Source organism: Silurus aristotelis (assembly GCF_946808225.1).
Source record: "Silurus aristotelis genome assembly, chromosome: 6".
In the NCBI taxonomy this organism is placed as follows: domain Eukaryota; kingdom Metazoa; phylum Chordata; class Actinopteri; order Siluriformes; family Siluridae; genus Silurus; species Silurus aristotelis.
This window is the reverse complement of record NC_139579.1, coordinates 25,332,237-25,348,585: the sequence shown is the minus strand read 5'-3', so window position 1 is coordinate 25,348,585 and position 16,349 is coordinate 25,332,237. Positions and strand designations below refer to the sequence as shown.

General features: G+C 36.5%; 1 protein-coding gene across 6 annotated transcripts in view; it reads right to left on the bottom strand.

The window, feature by feature from the left end:
• Positions 1-2,921: 2,921 nt before the first annotated feature.
• Positions 2,922-16,349, bottom strand: part of paplna (papilin a, proteoglycan-like sulfated glycoprotein) — a 30,123-nt gene continuing 16,695 nt past the window's right edge. For all 6 annotated transcript variants that reach the window (XM_083543919.1, XM_083543915.1, XM_083543918.1 and 3 more), the window contains 13 exons: positions 15,481-15,564; positions 14,809-14,932; positions 13,489-13,573; positions 13,290-13,395; positions 12,731-13,052; positions 9,664-9,822; positions 7,886-8,013; positions 7,649-7,703; positions 7,413-7,559; positions 5,887-6,014; positions 5,690-5,798; positions 5,391-5,554; positions 2,922-3,517 (listed from right to left, as the gene is read on the bottom strand). In XM_083543919.1, the coding sequence (XP_083400045.1) occupies positions 3,345-3,517; positions 5,391-5,554; positions 5,690-5,798; positions 5,887-6,014; positions 7,413-7,559; positions 7,649-7,703; positions 7,886-8,013; positions 9,664-9,822; positions 12,731-13,052; positions 13,290-13,395; positions 13,489-13,573; positions 14,809-14,932; positions 15,481-15,564 (1,784 nt within the window). In that variant the 3' untranslated portion in view covers positions 2,922-3,344. The remainder of the gene's footprint in view (positions 3,518-5,390; positions 5,555-5,689; positions 5,799-5,886; positions 6,015-7,412; positions 7,560-7,648; positions 7,704-7,885; positions 8,014-9,663; positions 9,823-12,730; positions 13,053-13,289; positions 13,396-13,488; positions 13,574-14,808; positions 14,933-15,480; positions 15,565-16,349) is intronic.

Genomic DNA, 16,349 nt, shown 5'->3' with positions numbered 1-16,349 from the left:
TCTTTAAACTTTAATCTGAGTTGAAGTATAATCTCATTGGTGAAAGGTTTAACCCTAGTTCAGTCGGTTCTGTCAAGGATCACTCACCTCAAGGAATAATACACTATATTGGCAAAAGTATTGGGTCACCTGTCCTTTTCTGCTATATGTTGTTCTTTTCCAAACTGTTACCACAAAGTTAGAGGCACTTAATTACAATACTCATTCACACTTTTATAATAATAAAAAAAATATTTGTGCTATACTATAATACAATTTTGCATTCACTTGAACTTGGAAACCCAAACCTGTTCCTGCATGGCAATGCCCCTGTGCACAAAGTGAGCTACTTGAAGATCTGGTTTACAGTACATGCTTTGAAAAGTAAGATCTTAAGTGGCCTGCTATCGAGCTCTGAGCTCATACCTCAAACCTTTCAGATGAATGGAAGACTGACTGCACCCCAGGCCTCCTCACCTACATCAGTACCTGCCTTTCGTAATACCCTTGTGGCTGATGAACACAAATATTCATAAGCACACTTAGAAATCTAGTGGAACATCTTCCCAGAAGTGTGGAGGGAATTATAGGAGCAACTTGGGAATACATGTGGAATGCAATGCTGAAATATCACATACCATACTTATGACCAGGTGACCCAATACTTTTGTAAATTTAGTGTAGCGCTACAGAAAAAATAATTCATTGTTTGTTCAAGTTTGGAATCATAATGAGATTGAGAGCATATACAAAACCACCATCATGAGAATTTCCTTTTGTGTTTTCTTGCTTCCTGTTGAATCTTTAAGGTATGAAACTTTAGTCTACACTTTTTTATATGTTGCTACCAATCATGTTTTTCTCAGTTTGGTTCTTTTGAACAAACACGTGAGGAACACATTTGAAACAAGTCCTGAGTCTGGTAGTTTTTGTACAGCTCTGTGATGATTCTGGGATACTGTGGGGCCTGGCTGCACAATACCACACTGCAGAGCCGTTCTCACTAACTGCATCAGACTCCAAGAACATCTGGAGATCATTAGGTCTGCTAGATTTAAACTGGCCAGACCTGGCTGGGTCCATCATCCCAGTACCTCTGGAGGTGAATACCAGTGTGAACCCTTCTGTTTCATTCCAGCGGTACCAGAACAGGTCCGGATTGCTCAAGCCAGTTACAGAACAAGAAACTCTGACTGATAATCCAGCGAAAAGAACCAGGTCCTGTGGTTCCTGTTGGACCTGTATGATCTGCTGACCTGTGATAAAATAAATGTGGGTAAAATTAGTGATAAAACAGCTTGTGACAATGCTTTATCGGCAATATTATGATCTTACAGTTGATATAAACCCATTTGAAGGTAACAAAGTAGAGAATCGCATACAGATGGGCCATTTTTTATTGCGACCACCTGCATTTGAGGGAACTTAATGCAGAAATTATAAAATGCATGGTTTAGAGGCGGGACTACAAGCACATTGTTAGTGGAATAATTACAAAGAAACGCCTTCCAACGTGATGACATCATTTAATTCACTACACCTGTTTATTGTGATTGTCATTATAAATAAATAAAGACTCAAATATTGATTATATTTTGCTTTCAATGTCCTTAATTAACCTCAGATGCCCAAGTATTTGTTTTAGAATTATAATAATTGTATTGTATATATGTATTGACTTTCTTGAATAAACTCCTGAATGAAAAAAAAAATAGTTATAAATAACACCACACTAATACATGTTCAAGCAGCGAAACAAAAAAGGTATTAGTAAAATGTGTTTTTTTTCATCTGGGGTATTTTGTATGAAACAATTTTATTTTATATTTTACTTATGTATTTTTAAGTGCTTGTGGTGACAATTCTAACGCACACTATATACCACCATCACCACCACCATCTCAGTTTCATTGTTTGTTTCCTGTTGTGCTTTTCAGACGGAAACATCAGCCTACATCTGCAGATTCTTCTGTACTGATGAAGACAAACATCACATGCTATAGAGGCAACATTATATAGTTTTATGTTAACAGAAATAAAAGTTTGTTATGTATGAGCTTTTATACTCTATAGATTTAAATGGTTGACAATTGCTGATAATAAAAGCTATTTTGAACATAAAATTTACACATTAACTGTCAGAATGCAAAGAATCAGTTATTAAAGTTTTGGAAGGTAGCAGCTGTGTAATGCTTAACGAGTCTTCACCCTGTACAATAGGTACATCGGTTTAAATTAAATCATATAAAAATGTATTAAAAGAAAATCCTTACTCAATACAGTTAAAGACTTATTTCTAGTTGATTACTAACTTTTTCATCTGATAGTGTTTGCGGTGTGAACAGAGCCCCCTAGTGGTAACAATGATGTATTTTTTACATTTACTGCCCTCTGGTGGCCATTATAACAAACGCCATTGATTTGCAATTTTTAATCAGAGTTAATTCCCTGAAATCCAGAATATTTCCAGTCAAAAAATAGCCACGCTATTTCAAATATATACTTAAAAAACTATGACAAATTAGACTATTTTCTATTTATAATTTTTTTACATAGAGAATATTTTAAATAAACACTTTTCAGTACTGGCCAGGTTGACCCTGGTTCAAGCTCAAGTTCAGGTTAGTGTTTTGCACATTCTGACCATGTTTGTATGGGTTTATTCCAGGTTCTCTAGTTTCCTCCCCAAAGCAGGAAGGTTCCTGGGATAGGCTCTGAATTTATCACGGTTTTGAATTGAAATGATTGTCATAAAGGTAGTAGGAGAAGTACAAGCAACCTATTGTAGGATCATTATCATTTAAAATAAGACTAGTGCTTTCATATGCACTATATAAATCAAACAATGAGCATAGAATGGGCCTATGTCCTCCTGTATTACATGACTGTCACTGGGAACATTATTAGATATAGATTTGAATAGAAACCATTAAAGAAGAATCTATTAATGTGTCTGTGTTTATTACCCTTTATGCAGTTTCGCTTACAAAATACCAGAATTGACACAATACATTAAAAATACATTACACACATCATTACACAGTATGTTAAAAAAATAAAAGCACAGTCAATCATTATAAATAAACGGCATATGTAATAAAAAAATAATAATAATAACATAAATGTTTGTCAGAAATAAGATGAACTCAAATATTCCTCTGCTTTTACAATACATTAAATGGGCACATGCCAAAGTGGCTCTCTGTAGTTCTTGGAGCAGAATGCATCTGTCTCGTACTGTCACTGATTTCTGAAAGTCAGTTCCTCGAAAAAGATGTAGGATATAAAGACAAAGCTGCTGATGGACGGTCCATCTGGGCCATATGCAGAAAAGAACTAACAGTCCGGTTGATAAGGCGAGACGATTAGCCGTGTCTCCCAGGCCTGCCCTTTCCAATAGAGTAGTTGTAACAGCTGGCACAACAGAAGCTGGAATAGTACTTGTGTCCACACAGGCGTGCACTGACTATCAGCAAACAGTTAGCTAACTCGGGCTCATCCACGCAGTCAGGAGGCAGGATTTGATCTCCATAATTATCTGCAGAAAAAAATATAACAGTTTAGTAATTCAGCTAATTATTGCAGTTATAAAAGTATTTTACCATCCAAATGACTTAATTCACTCCTAGTTGGATGTACTGGGAACGTGTTACAGATAATGATTGGATGTACTGGGAACGTGTTACAGATAATGATTGGATGTACTGGGAACGTGTCACAGATAATGATTGGATGTACTGGGAACGTGTTACAGATAATGATTGGATGTACTGGGAACGTGTTACAGATAATGATTGGATGTACTGGGAACGTGTTACAGATAATGATTGGATGTACTGGGAACGTGTCACAGATAATGATTGGATGAATGATTGTATACGTAATTTAAAAGGAACATAAATTATAATGATGTCCTGAAATCTCTGCTTGTGGATGTTAAAAAGTTTGTGGTTCATTTACCGTTTATTAACAATGCATTTATTATCTTGAAGACTTCCACTAGGTGTCGCTAAAGATTTTCGAGGTGTCGCCAAGTGCACTCTTGATTATTTTTTCTTATTAAGGAATTTATTTCCTTCATAACAGCACAATAAATCTTTACACAGCACAATAAATAATTATTGTTTGTATAAATTTAAATCGTGTTTTAACTGATAAGTTTTTAGTTTTTAGAATGCAACACAAAAAATACAATAAAATATTCATTCTCTGATTAAATGATATTCATGTTAATAGATTTTAATTTGCTCCTGTTGTTTGTTCATCATTTAAAATGCAGAACCTGAAAAGAAACTCTGTCCTTGTAAAACCCTTTCATGTTGTTACATGTTTTTAAGGTAATAACTGAAATGGATTGATTTGTTTGATGTTTACACCAACAGATTACAAATTTACAATAAGAGATTACAGATTTACAATAAGAGATTACAGATTTACAATAAGAGATTACAGATTTACAATAAGAGATTACAATGTGCAACGTTTTATGACCCCTTGCGAGTAACAAAAAAATCACGAGGTTTTGACTCTCCTTTTAATGGTTCTTTTTCAAGGGGAATTGTACATGTACTGTGCTGTAAACTCAACAAAAATTGTGAATTACTTATCATAAATGTTTTATTTACTACTTTAAATAAATATTATAATAATAAAATAGTTTTTCAAACATTTTGATGTAATTTATTAGTACAAACTCTAAATTTTACCCAAAACTTTCGAGCTACTTGCAGCTTCTCAAAAACGATCATATTTTCTTCGAGGGTTACTCTCAGTCCAGTTCCAAATGAAACGTCACGAACTATGGAGGTCGCGAATGTCAAGGTCGCGAGTATCGAGGTTCTATTCTACACGCTTGTTTGACCTGCATTGTTTAGAAACCTAAAAATCACTATACTGTACATGTCTGCAGTTTTCAAAAAGTCCTATTTTCTGTGAGTTATAAAGGAATAAAAATAAATGAATAAAAAAATGAAAAAAATAAAAGGTTTAATGCCTTTCTTATAGTTGCATTCTAATAAGAAAATTGTATTGTGTGTATTAACTTTTAATTGAATTATTTTTATTATATAATAGTTACCATTATATAATAAATGAAATATAATAATTAATATAATGGCAAATGTAATAACATTACACCATACAATTTGTATTTTATTATTTTCTTTTACTATAGAATTGTTTATAAATGTAAACAAGTAGTTGCTCTGCTTTAAAAAGAAAATACATTTACACCATTTGGCAGACGTCCTTATAATTCTATCATTTATACATCAGCGTAGTTGAAGGTTAGGGTCCATCTCAAGGGCCCAGCAGCAACAGCTGGGATTTGAACTCACAACCTTTTGATCAGAAGCCCAACATTCTCATCACTGAGCCAAATTTTCCTTCCCAAAACATAGCAAACGCTATACCTTTTATTACTCGAATCTCAGCAGTGGCACTGACAGCGTGTGTGCCAGAGTAGGCATTACAGGTATACGAGCCCTCATCCACAGGCTTCACATTATATATAGTCATTGTGCCATCTGCTGACACCTGCACCCGCTGCCCATCAGGTCTCACTGGCACACCGTTCCTGCAATGGACAACAAGGAAAAGCAATTACATACAGCAATAATACTTTTTAAATCAACATTTTCAACTAAAAGCCCTAGTCAGCACATTCCTAAGGCACATAGAAAAGCTTTAATCTCAAGAGAAATACTCAAACCTGGACCAAGCTATGTTGACACTGTCTCCGGATGCTACACACGGGAGCCGAACCACACTGCCCTGAGATGCCTGAATGTCACTGGGAGCTATGGTGATCTTTAGGTCTCCTAGAGGCATAGAGCAAAAACACAGCTGTGTCGGTCACACTGTACAGACTGTACACACGTTACAACAGGATGATTTCAAATTACAAACCCGAGACTTTGAGCTGGATTTGCAGTTGCTCCTGTTGCTGAGTGCTTGAGGCTGTGCAGGTATAGACACCTGAATCATCAGATGTGAGGTTGTTGATCACCAGGGTGCCATCAGAGTGCTGAGAGTGCCTGTAATAGCAGATGAACAGTAAACAGGAGATTGGAAGCATAAAACACGTGCATATGCACAAAATCGTGTATATTAATTAGAAAGCCAAATTGTAAACAGCTGCGAAACAACTATTATAACTGTGGCTTAGTTTCGTTAAATTGTAATTTTGATTAATAATAACGATCTTACAGCTATTACCATTTTAGTGTGGTGACATTTTCTTTACAAATGATCAATACATTATTTTGATGTATTTGATGAGTTCTATTAAATTCTCCAATCTGATTGGTCATTCTTTAATCTATAAACAATATTTTGCATTGGTAAATTGTTATAGAAATGTGCAATTGTAGAAAAAAACAAAAATTTTCTGTGATAAAAGTAAAGCTTCACATGAGGCCATGCCATTGTTATTTCTTATAACTTACTGTATTATTCCTAACTTATAAAGAACAGAAGAATCTCAGCTTGTTTCTGTACCTGAAAAGTACATATGCACACTGCAGTCTAAATTATAATAAAATAATTTACTGTAAGGAGACAGGCAGGTCTGCCTCCTGCCATCACTAGTGAAAGACAGATAGCCACCAGGAACATTGCAAGATTGACTTCTGCCACTAGAGGATGATAGAGAGCATCTTCTAGTTTTTAATCACTCGCAATCAGCTCCACCTGTGTGTTGGCCTATTTAAAATGAGTGCTCGAATCATCCAGTGCTCAGTCTTGAATCAATTATGCTTTATGCTGTTGGTTTAATTCCCACTAAGCTGCCACTGCTGGACCCTTGAGCAAGGTCCTTAACCCTCAACTGGTCAGTTTTAAGTCGCACTGGAAAAGGGTGTCTGCCAAATGCCATAAATGTAAATATAAGAATCTCCTGAGTACATCTTCGTAATTTCTCTGGTTTCTGTAGCCATATTTTAAGAAGCTAATAGTCTAATTTAATGCAGCTGTATATAAAAAAATGTATTATAGTCTCAGACCAAGTGTTTCTTTGTCCTGAGCTTTCAGTGATTCCTAACGAGTTTTGTCTTCCTCTGGTCTATCCCTGTCTCTGTGGGTGTCTCGCTGTTTAAAGCTCCACTAGGGTGAACCTGGGTTCACACCCTGCACGAAATAACTTCGCCATTACAAATGAGCCGACCCAAAAGTACCTTGGCTCTGGTTATTGATCCTGGATGAGTTCACTGGACAAAGATCTTGGTAAAAAATTAACACAAAGAGTGACCTCATCAACAACTCAATTCTAATACAACATAAAACAAGATAATTGCTTCCAGTTGTAATCTAAATCTTATAGTTTAGACTGTTTTCAGTAACAGTGATGGCAGGAGTTTCAGTCCAATTGTTTATGCGGTACAGACAAAATACTCTTACAGTATAAGAGAGTACGTTTTTACTTCTTCTGTACATACCTGAGTGTGTTGAGAACAGCTCTATTTTTCGTCCACTGTATGATGACTGAATTAGCAGCTGAAGTAGGGAGAATGGTGCAGTGTAGCCTGGCAATATGACCTGCACGTGCATTTACCAGTGTAGAGTCTGATCGGTCAATACTGAACCTAAAATAAATTCAGAAAACAAAAAATGTATAAAGGAGTGTCTTAGTGTCTTCATGCATGTAAATGTGTTTATGTTTAATACCAAATACCTGGGAGGGAAAATAAAATCAGCAGAATCTGGTCTACTGTCTCCATCTTTGGGCTCTACAACCACAGAAAGCATGATGTATAAATGATTATTTAGTGCACTGTGTATGTACATGCATCCTATTAAACAATGTATTAGAAAAATATATATTGAAGAGAGAGTGTTAGATTAGTTATTTCTCCCAATTTCAGTTAAACAGAAACTTCCTCAATATGAAAAAATAGCAGGTGGGATTTACCTGAGACAGACAGATAGATGTAGCGGTGATCTCTCTCTCGGTCTCGTGTGGCCACACACAGCAGCCAGCCCGAGTCGTTAATCCTGACAGGGCCCATTAAAAGTGAGCCATTTGGCTGCTGTATACGCCTGTATGTTTTTAAAAAAGATAGTCACCATGGGAAGGCAATAGGAATATAAGATTCAGCAGGATGTAAGTAACCTTTATTATCAATTCTCACGTTAAGGTTGCCAGGTTTTTCAAATTTTAAACTAAACATTGTTTTGATGGTGCTTAAAACAAGCTCATATCTGTTAGTCACAAACTACCTTCATAAGAGTGCATTGTGGGTCCAAGTGCTGCTTACACAATATTTGTTCTCATATTTCCATGAAGTCATTTTAGTTTTATTTTCTCTTTCCGTATACGTCAATTTACCTACATATAAATTCCACTTTCTCATCTTGTATTTCATGTTTATTAAATCCTAGGTCGTATACTGGTTTCCTTGTTTGTTGTCATCAGATATATGGCTTGTGAGGATACACAATGTTACCTCACCTGCATCTATTTTTATCACCCGCATGAAACTAATAAAACAGAAGGTAACTTGTCAGGTTATAAAGGCATATCCTGAAGATCTTCCTGCTTTTCTGACCGCTTTTCTGACAAAGCAGTGACATGAGAGAAAAAAATGTCTCCTAATGCCATCACGTCAAGAATAACACAATGTCTGTATAAGTTACTACAGTAAATTGCAACACAAATTATAACCTATTGGAACAAGGACATTAAAATAAAACTGGCTTATTATAATTAATATAATGGAATTATTATAACATTACACCATACCATTTTTTTACAGCTGTAAATACTATCAGAACTGCTATTGTCAGGCTGCAGACGCGGAAGCCGATATAGTCCGATCATTGTCCTTTTATTTCAACAACCGTACAACACAAAAACACTCATAAGCCGTTGAAAACAACAAACAAAGACATCCGCTCGATACGCGTTGTCCGCTATGAGTTCGAATGTCCCACGCATAATCCATAAAGCCTTCGGCAATGAGTAATGCAAGTCGGAAGTGGAATTCGCATATACAGCCGGCGGTCGAGCAGCCACGCGATTGTCCAGCTTGACAATATAACGACCGACAGCCTGTGACTCAAGAACGTGAGTTTATGTAGTCTGATCTTTCATGAGCCACAGCTGTCGGTAATCTTGAGAAGCAGCGTGACTGCTATCGAGGGGGGCGTGGCAGGGTGGATCTCTGACAGCAACAGACGGGGGCGTGGCAGGGTGAATCCCTGACAGCTACAGAGGGGGGCGTGGCAGGGTGAATCCCTGACAGCTATTATATAAAATGAATGAATCGATCTGACAAATAAGAATTGAGAATCAGTCGATCAAAATCTTTCATCAGTCACCGACAAGGTCAATTTCTTAACATAATATTTAATTTATTGTAAATACAAAAAAACTTCCAAATGCTCAGGGGTTGCTTGAAAACGAATAAAATTCACCTTTGATAATAAACCATAAACTTCTAATGAACTAGAGAACACTGACATAATTTCTACATATATTCCCAATGCTTAAATATGTGTTAATTAGTTTCAGAGTACAATAAACGAATACACAATTATGTTTAATAAATTGTTCTACTTGTTGTAATTGTAATAATCAATCTTTATATTATAAGCCAGATACACAAGTCTAACAGGGAATAAAACAAGATTAGTTATGAACAGAACTAATATTTTGATGTGTATTAAAAGAATTAATGCTGTACTAACCTGGAGGGGTCAAGAAGAACACCATCTTTTCTCCACTCGACTGTCACAGTAGAAGATGGAGGCGGGTTCACCTTGCAGGGCAACACCACCCACTGGCCCACTATACCCTCCACCGTAGATGGATCCGACTTGTCTATATTCACACCCACAGCAGGCCAACTGAAGCAGGGGAGGCCACAAGAGAACGAAAAAAAGAAGACGAAGGAAAAAGAGGCAAGACAGAAATTTGACAGGAAAGACATGCAGGAAGAAAAAAAAGACAGAAAAAGAGAGAGAGAAGGGGAGAATTTTTACTTTATGCTGTACTATTGGCCACAAAATGGCATGTCCAAAAAGCCACCAAAGTAAGCATAAAGATCAGCCTTGTCCTGGTTACAGCCATAGAAACTCTTCTGTTTCCGTCTAAAGAGCAGACGTCCTTTAGACTACCCAGGACAGAAGTTGCTATATGCCTCAGCCAGGGCTGTCATGCATTTAATTCTGTTCAGATCACTCCACTGAGTTTAGAATCGCAAGCTATATACAGAGCATATGAGTCCAGGCAGTATATGTTTGCCTAATGCTGCAGAAGGCTGACCGTCACCAAAGTGTGTCTTGTTAATTGCACCAAATGGCATCCTTTTATGAGCCCATGCAGTCCACATAATTACAACACTGCAACTTAAATCAAAATTTCTTATTACAATAGTGGCTCATTTTACAACAATAATTTCTCTGAGGGTAATTTTACAATTTACAATAGAATCAAATCTATTTTACAATAATTATTAGTATTTACCACATGCTAGATTCGGTTGAGTTGCATGCCTATAGTGTGTAATTAACCAGTATTAATCAGCAAATGAGAGGTTTGTCTTAATTGAAAGCAATTCTGATCCCAAACATTTTTCTTGCATGATATTGGGTTGAGAAACAGTATGTAAGACCAACATCACTGGCTAACAGTCTGAAGTAATAAATGAAGTAATATTTCTATCTGCTCAATCCAATACTAAAAAAAAAAAAAAAAAAAAAGACAAAATTAATAGTATCACCCATTCAAAAGAGCAAATTAAAAATCATATTAAAATAGTCTTAATTTTCATACACACAATTTAATCATTTACACAATTAAATTAAATACAAACTAATGGTATGGCATTGAGGAATAATGCCAATTGAAGATATATTGTTTATTCAAACTTGCAATAATTAATGTAATATAATTACAACTGAGATTTTCAATGTAATAGTATTGGCCTATTGTTTATTTTAGTGCTAACTATCTTACTACTTATTCTTTTTCATATTATTGTAGACTTTACTGTTTTGTTGTCTAAATATTTTTGACAGCAAAGAAAATGAATATAAACTGCAGTTCAAGTCTGTACTTTCTCTTTATGGATTTTTGTATCTTTTAGAAACTTGTTTGTGTTAAAGTTTATAAGCTTTTCAAAAAAAGCATCTTTGAAAATAGTCTTTAATGCTTTTCGCTTTTTTATCAACCATGGTAGAGTGAATACAGCCCAAAATATAAAACATATATTAGTCTATAGGTAATGGGCAAAAAACAAGTTGCTGTGAGAAACATAAATGTATCTGAGGTAAGCAGAAGTCAGCAGTAAGGGTGGGGCAAAATTGTCCGGTTGTCACAAATACTACCCCTTTGAAATATAATTGCCAGTGTGGATCAGGTTTTTATTCCACAAATCTACTCTCACTTTTGAAGTCTGCAAGTGTATTCATATTGCCCCACACCTAGAACACACACACCTGGGAGAAACACAAACAGATCCAGCAACGGTGGGGCATCACAGCAGTCTCCTTTATTGGATGCACTGAATGACATCAGTAAAAACAGAGGCCGTTGAATACACCACACGTACACAATATTGTCAAAGACAGAAGAAGATGGAGAGAGAGAATTCAACAGGACTAAACTGCTAGGCTAACACTAACACACTAAACACAAACTTAAGTGCAAATGTGGAGGAATGGGCAAAAATCTACAAAAGAAGAAATGCACCAGTCCCAGAAAGCTCCAAATGTCCAACAGGGCTGCAGTGATTATAGGCAGCATCTTCTGTGCAAAGTAAGTGTGCAGAGCCAGTGAGCGAATGTGTTGGGTGTGTTGACCATGATAAAGTTGTGTACAAATGTAAGCGGGCCTATAAGCCATCCCTATGATGTACTATATGTAAAAAAAAAACACTTGCACCAAAGCTGCAATGAAATAACTATATACAGTTTGTATTAATGTGTGATCTTTTTGAGAAACAAGTTCAGTGTTTACACATGCAGGAATTTATTTTGTGAACATCGATGCAGAAAATGGTTGATATTCATTCAAGTTCTTTTTTAAAAATGATTTACATGTAGGTGTTTTTTTTATTATTTCTAATAATAAATTACTCACTGATATTTTAACATTTTACCTTTTTTTCTCAAGAAATGTTTCTTTCTTCCAGGCGAACCTCAAGAACAGGGTCAGCACCGTTTACACGGTCTATTTAATTAATTAATTGACATGAAGTCTTAATGACCCGATCTCAATTCGTAGCCAGAATTTAGTCATTATATTTAGTGAAAATAATTTTTTTATTATAATTTGGTAAGATGGAAATACTCTACATCCACCAAACGAGGCTGTAAAAAAATTGACAGGACATTTTGGGAATTGCATATTTAAAAATATTGCAGGTAAATTTTTTGACTAAAATGAGCTAGAGAATGCTAACAAAAAATTTGTGTAATTGGCTTACACCTAACCAAGTTAGTAATATATTTGTTTTACACTACTAAATCTGTAAAAAAATATTGAATTAATAGCCATGATAAGAGTGACTCTGCAGCGCACAGTACATTCTGGGATTGTGTGTAAATCCTGTGTATTGTGCTCTTAATATCCAAACTGGACATTAATATTAATGTTTGTGTATGAAAAAGGACCAGATTGTGTGAAGGTGTCTGGTGTGTGTGTGTGTGTGTGTGTATGTGGCCACCTCTGAGAGCGGAGAGCAGTGTCAGGCTCCTCAGATTGGTACACAGGGCATTGTGTGGTTAAAGGGCTCCTGCACAGCACTCTTACCTGTTATCAGGGCTGCTAGACTGCACGTCTCTGGGTGCTGGCCTGCGCCCCGCCGACTGCACCCAGTGATGACGGGAATGCCGAGATGTGTTGGCACCTGGCCAGATTTGGCGCGTGACGGTGCTGTATGATGTGGCGACGGGCCTATGGTTTTGGCATGTCTGCTGGCACTCCTCTATAGTGGCAAAGTTGTTGCTGTTGCCATGGCAGCCACCGTACCAGAAGTGTACGCAGTGGGACGAGGCAGGGTCATAGTAATATCGAGCAGTCCACTCATCACACAGTCCAACCGCCTGGGGCAGATCACATAGAGGACGCTGAGCTGGAGACACAGAAACACATAATCAGTGCATCTTTCTTAGCATTTGTTAATTTTGAAAATGTGCTTACAGTATTGGCATATTTTGTTTATTATTGATCACTTTTAATATGTATAAAAGTGATAATATAAAGTATAATAAATATAAAAGAATAATATGTAATATGTTTTTATATTTGAAGGAGTCTATCTTTTACAAAAATAAATCAAAGTGCCACATCCTGTATGTTTGTAACTAACCCCTGCCAGGTGAAATAGGGCAGCCCTCTCCATTAGTACCCCGAGCTGAGGCCACTCCATCAAAGCAACAGCCGTATTTGGACCTGCTGCAGACCTCTTGTTCTGTCTGAGGAGACAAAAGAAAGAGACAGAATAGCGTCAAGAAAAGATAGAGACCATGTTTATACAGAATAATCCATTAACAATAGCAAACACTCACAGCGGGGACAGAGGGAACGTATTCTGGACAACCCTCTTTATTGGGTCCATGTGCCTGAGTCACACTGTCCTGACAACAGCCATACCTGAAAGATGTGAAATATATAGGGCAGGAGGAAATCACAAACAGAAATGCATATGAGATATATTAAGAAGGTAAAAACAATTAATCAAATGATTAAATATTAGCAAGGTTCCTCCAAACACTGCAGTAGAAGTGCGTTAAATTTTCAAACAGCTCTAAGTTTAGGGTTCTCTTCTACTACAGTAGTTCTAATACAGTCTAACGGTAGGTTTTAGTTATTGTCGATGTAGCATGAACCCCTAAACAACTAGGTGTATACCAGAGTGTATTGTATGGCACTGAAAAATGCTGATCATGCTCACTCCTCCATGTTTGGCAGTTGGTGTCTCAACGGTGTACACAAACCCTACCTGAAGAACCTAAGATATTGGTTCATCAGTTCATAAGATTTTCTTCTAGACTTTGGTAGTCCAGTGCCAGTGCTTTATGGCCAGGCAAGCCTCATCTTCTTATTTTTCCATCTTAGCATTGCCTTTCTTACTGACAGTCTACCTGTCAAACCTCAAAGTCTTTTTTCACAGTTAAAAGTGACACGCACTTTGACTAGTGTAAAGCTGTGCTTAAATCTATTGTCCTATGAGCTGCCTATTAGGCAATATAACTTTAAAAACATTTTCTTCTGTTAAGGCTTTGGGTCTGCCAGACTTCTTACTGTCAGTGCCTTTTGATGGTGCAGGAAATTGTATTCACTGACCCTTAGGTTTTCTTTTTAAGGGTACACTTTTAAGGGTTATAATGGTCCGCCTGTCTTCCTGTGTTAACTGTGTATTTCTTGCCATTATGAGATCAATATACTACTTATACTATATACAATATAATACTGCAGTACAATAAAGTCGAAATAGTTCTTAAGAGGGTGTAGTAATACAGCCCGTTCAAACATTATAGTATAGACATTGTATTGTATCTTAAGACAAACAAAAGTTGGGACAATTGTCAAAATTATCAGCATTGACTATCAAGGCTTAGTTTTTTAACGGGCTTTTTTTTAATTTTACAAAAAATTAAAAAGCTAAAATAAAAAACAAAAAACACCTGCAAAATTTAACGTAATGTTGAATGTACCTAATTTTAAAACAAAACCTATTAAAAAACAGATGATTTTTATTATGTCCTGATATGTAAAACCACAGAATTCAAAGAGATTGTACTTCCATTTTCACATGACTGTTTATATATAATTAGAAACAATTTAATTTTATAGTTGAATAAAATATTTATTGCACTCTTGTGTACCTTGTGTGGGTACAGGATGATGTTTGGTAACATCCCTGGCCATGAGGTCCAGTGGCTGGAGTCACACCATCATGACAACATCCAAACGCAGTCTGATGGCAGTAAGAAACATCCCGCTGGAGAACTAAGGGAGGTGGTGTGAGGGAAACAAAGTAACAGACACACAGTAAGTTTTGGATTACAATGCTGAATAATCAATAAAAAATTTAAAAAAAGCAAATCGAGACAGTGATGCATTGTGAAACTATAAAGAGAAAGTGAAACTATTAGACGCATTCATAAAGGGAATGGGCCAAGCACAAACAGACAGAACAAAAGACAGAGATAAAACAGATGCACGCACACAGACACATGCAGTATAACACATAATGTTTTAATTACAGTAAACTGAAACGTTTTCATTTCGAGAGCGCTAGTACACAAAACGACAAGAAGCCCCCAGAAGCTGCTGAAGCATGACTTGATCAGCCCATGAGAGGGGAAAAAATGCCACAGTTGAGTGCCTCTAAACTATTTTGATCACACAGACAGAAGAACATGGTAGTCAGGGTCAGTTAATTAGTGCAGAGACCAAGGAGTGATGTAGTGCACTGCTGCAACAAAACAAAAGGAGAGCAAAGGAACTGAGATGTAAGAAGCAAATCACAGCTGGATGAAAGATCAAAAGGGAACCTGTGGTGGTTTCTTCAGGATTGTAGGGGTAGAAACCGAAAATAGTGTTGTCATAACCTCTTGTGTCTTGCATGCTGGGTACCACTGTTAATATAAACAACAAAACAACAAAAATGCTATGAGTCACAATGTACATAATCCATTTTTTTATACATCCATCCAAAATGAATTATTAAAGTGGATCATTGATTGCATCTAAAAAAATAATTCATACACTATTCAGACAAAAATACTGGGACACCCAATTTATCCAATCCAGAGTCCCAAACCTGCTCCAGCATGAGAGTGCACCTGTGCACAAAGCCAGCTCCATCAAGATATGCTTTACATGGTTTGGAGTAAAAGATCTTGACTGGTCCTTAACCCTACTCAACAACTTTGGGGTGAACTGCAGCGCTGATTGCACCATAGGCCTCCTCACCTAGATCAGTACCTGACTTTACTATTGTGGGTGAATGAGCACAAATCTCAACAAACACACTCCACACAGCACATAACAACAGCAAATAGAGATGTGGAATGGGATATAAAACAAAAACATACAAACCTTATATTGAAGTTTCCACAAACGTTTGTCTATATAGTGTATTTATGTTATATTTATGGCTTAAAGATAATTTGTGTCATGGATGAGAAAACAATTTGGAAAACTGGTCCATAAGGCCATGTCTGTCTAGACATCACAGTTGGATACACAGTGCAAGAAAGAGCCTCAAAGTTCTTACAGAGACTAAAAAGTAAACAGACAACCCCAATTTTGTTTTCTATGTTTTCTTGTTGCCTATTGATGGTGGGATTCAAGAAAAACGGCACACAAATCTGATCATTTTATTGTTACATTTAATGTTGTGGAATGTCTGAGAACAAGT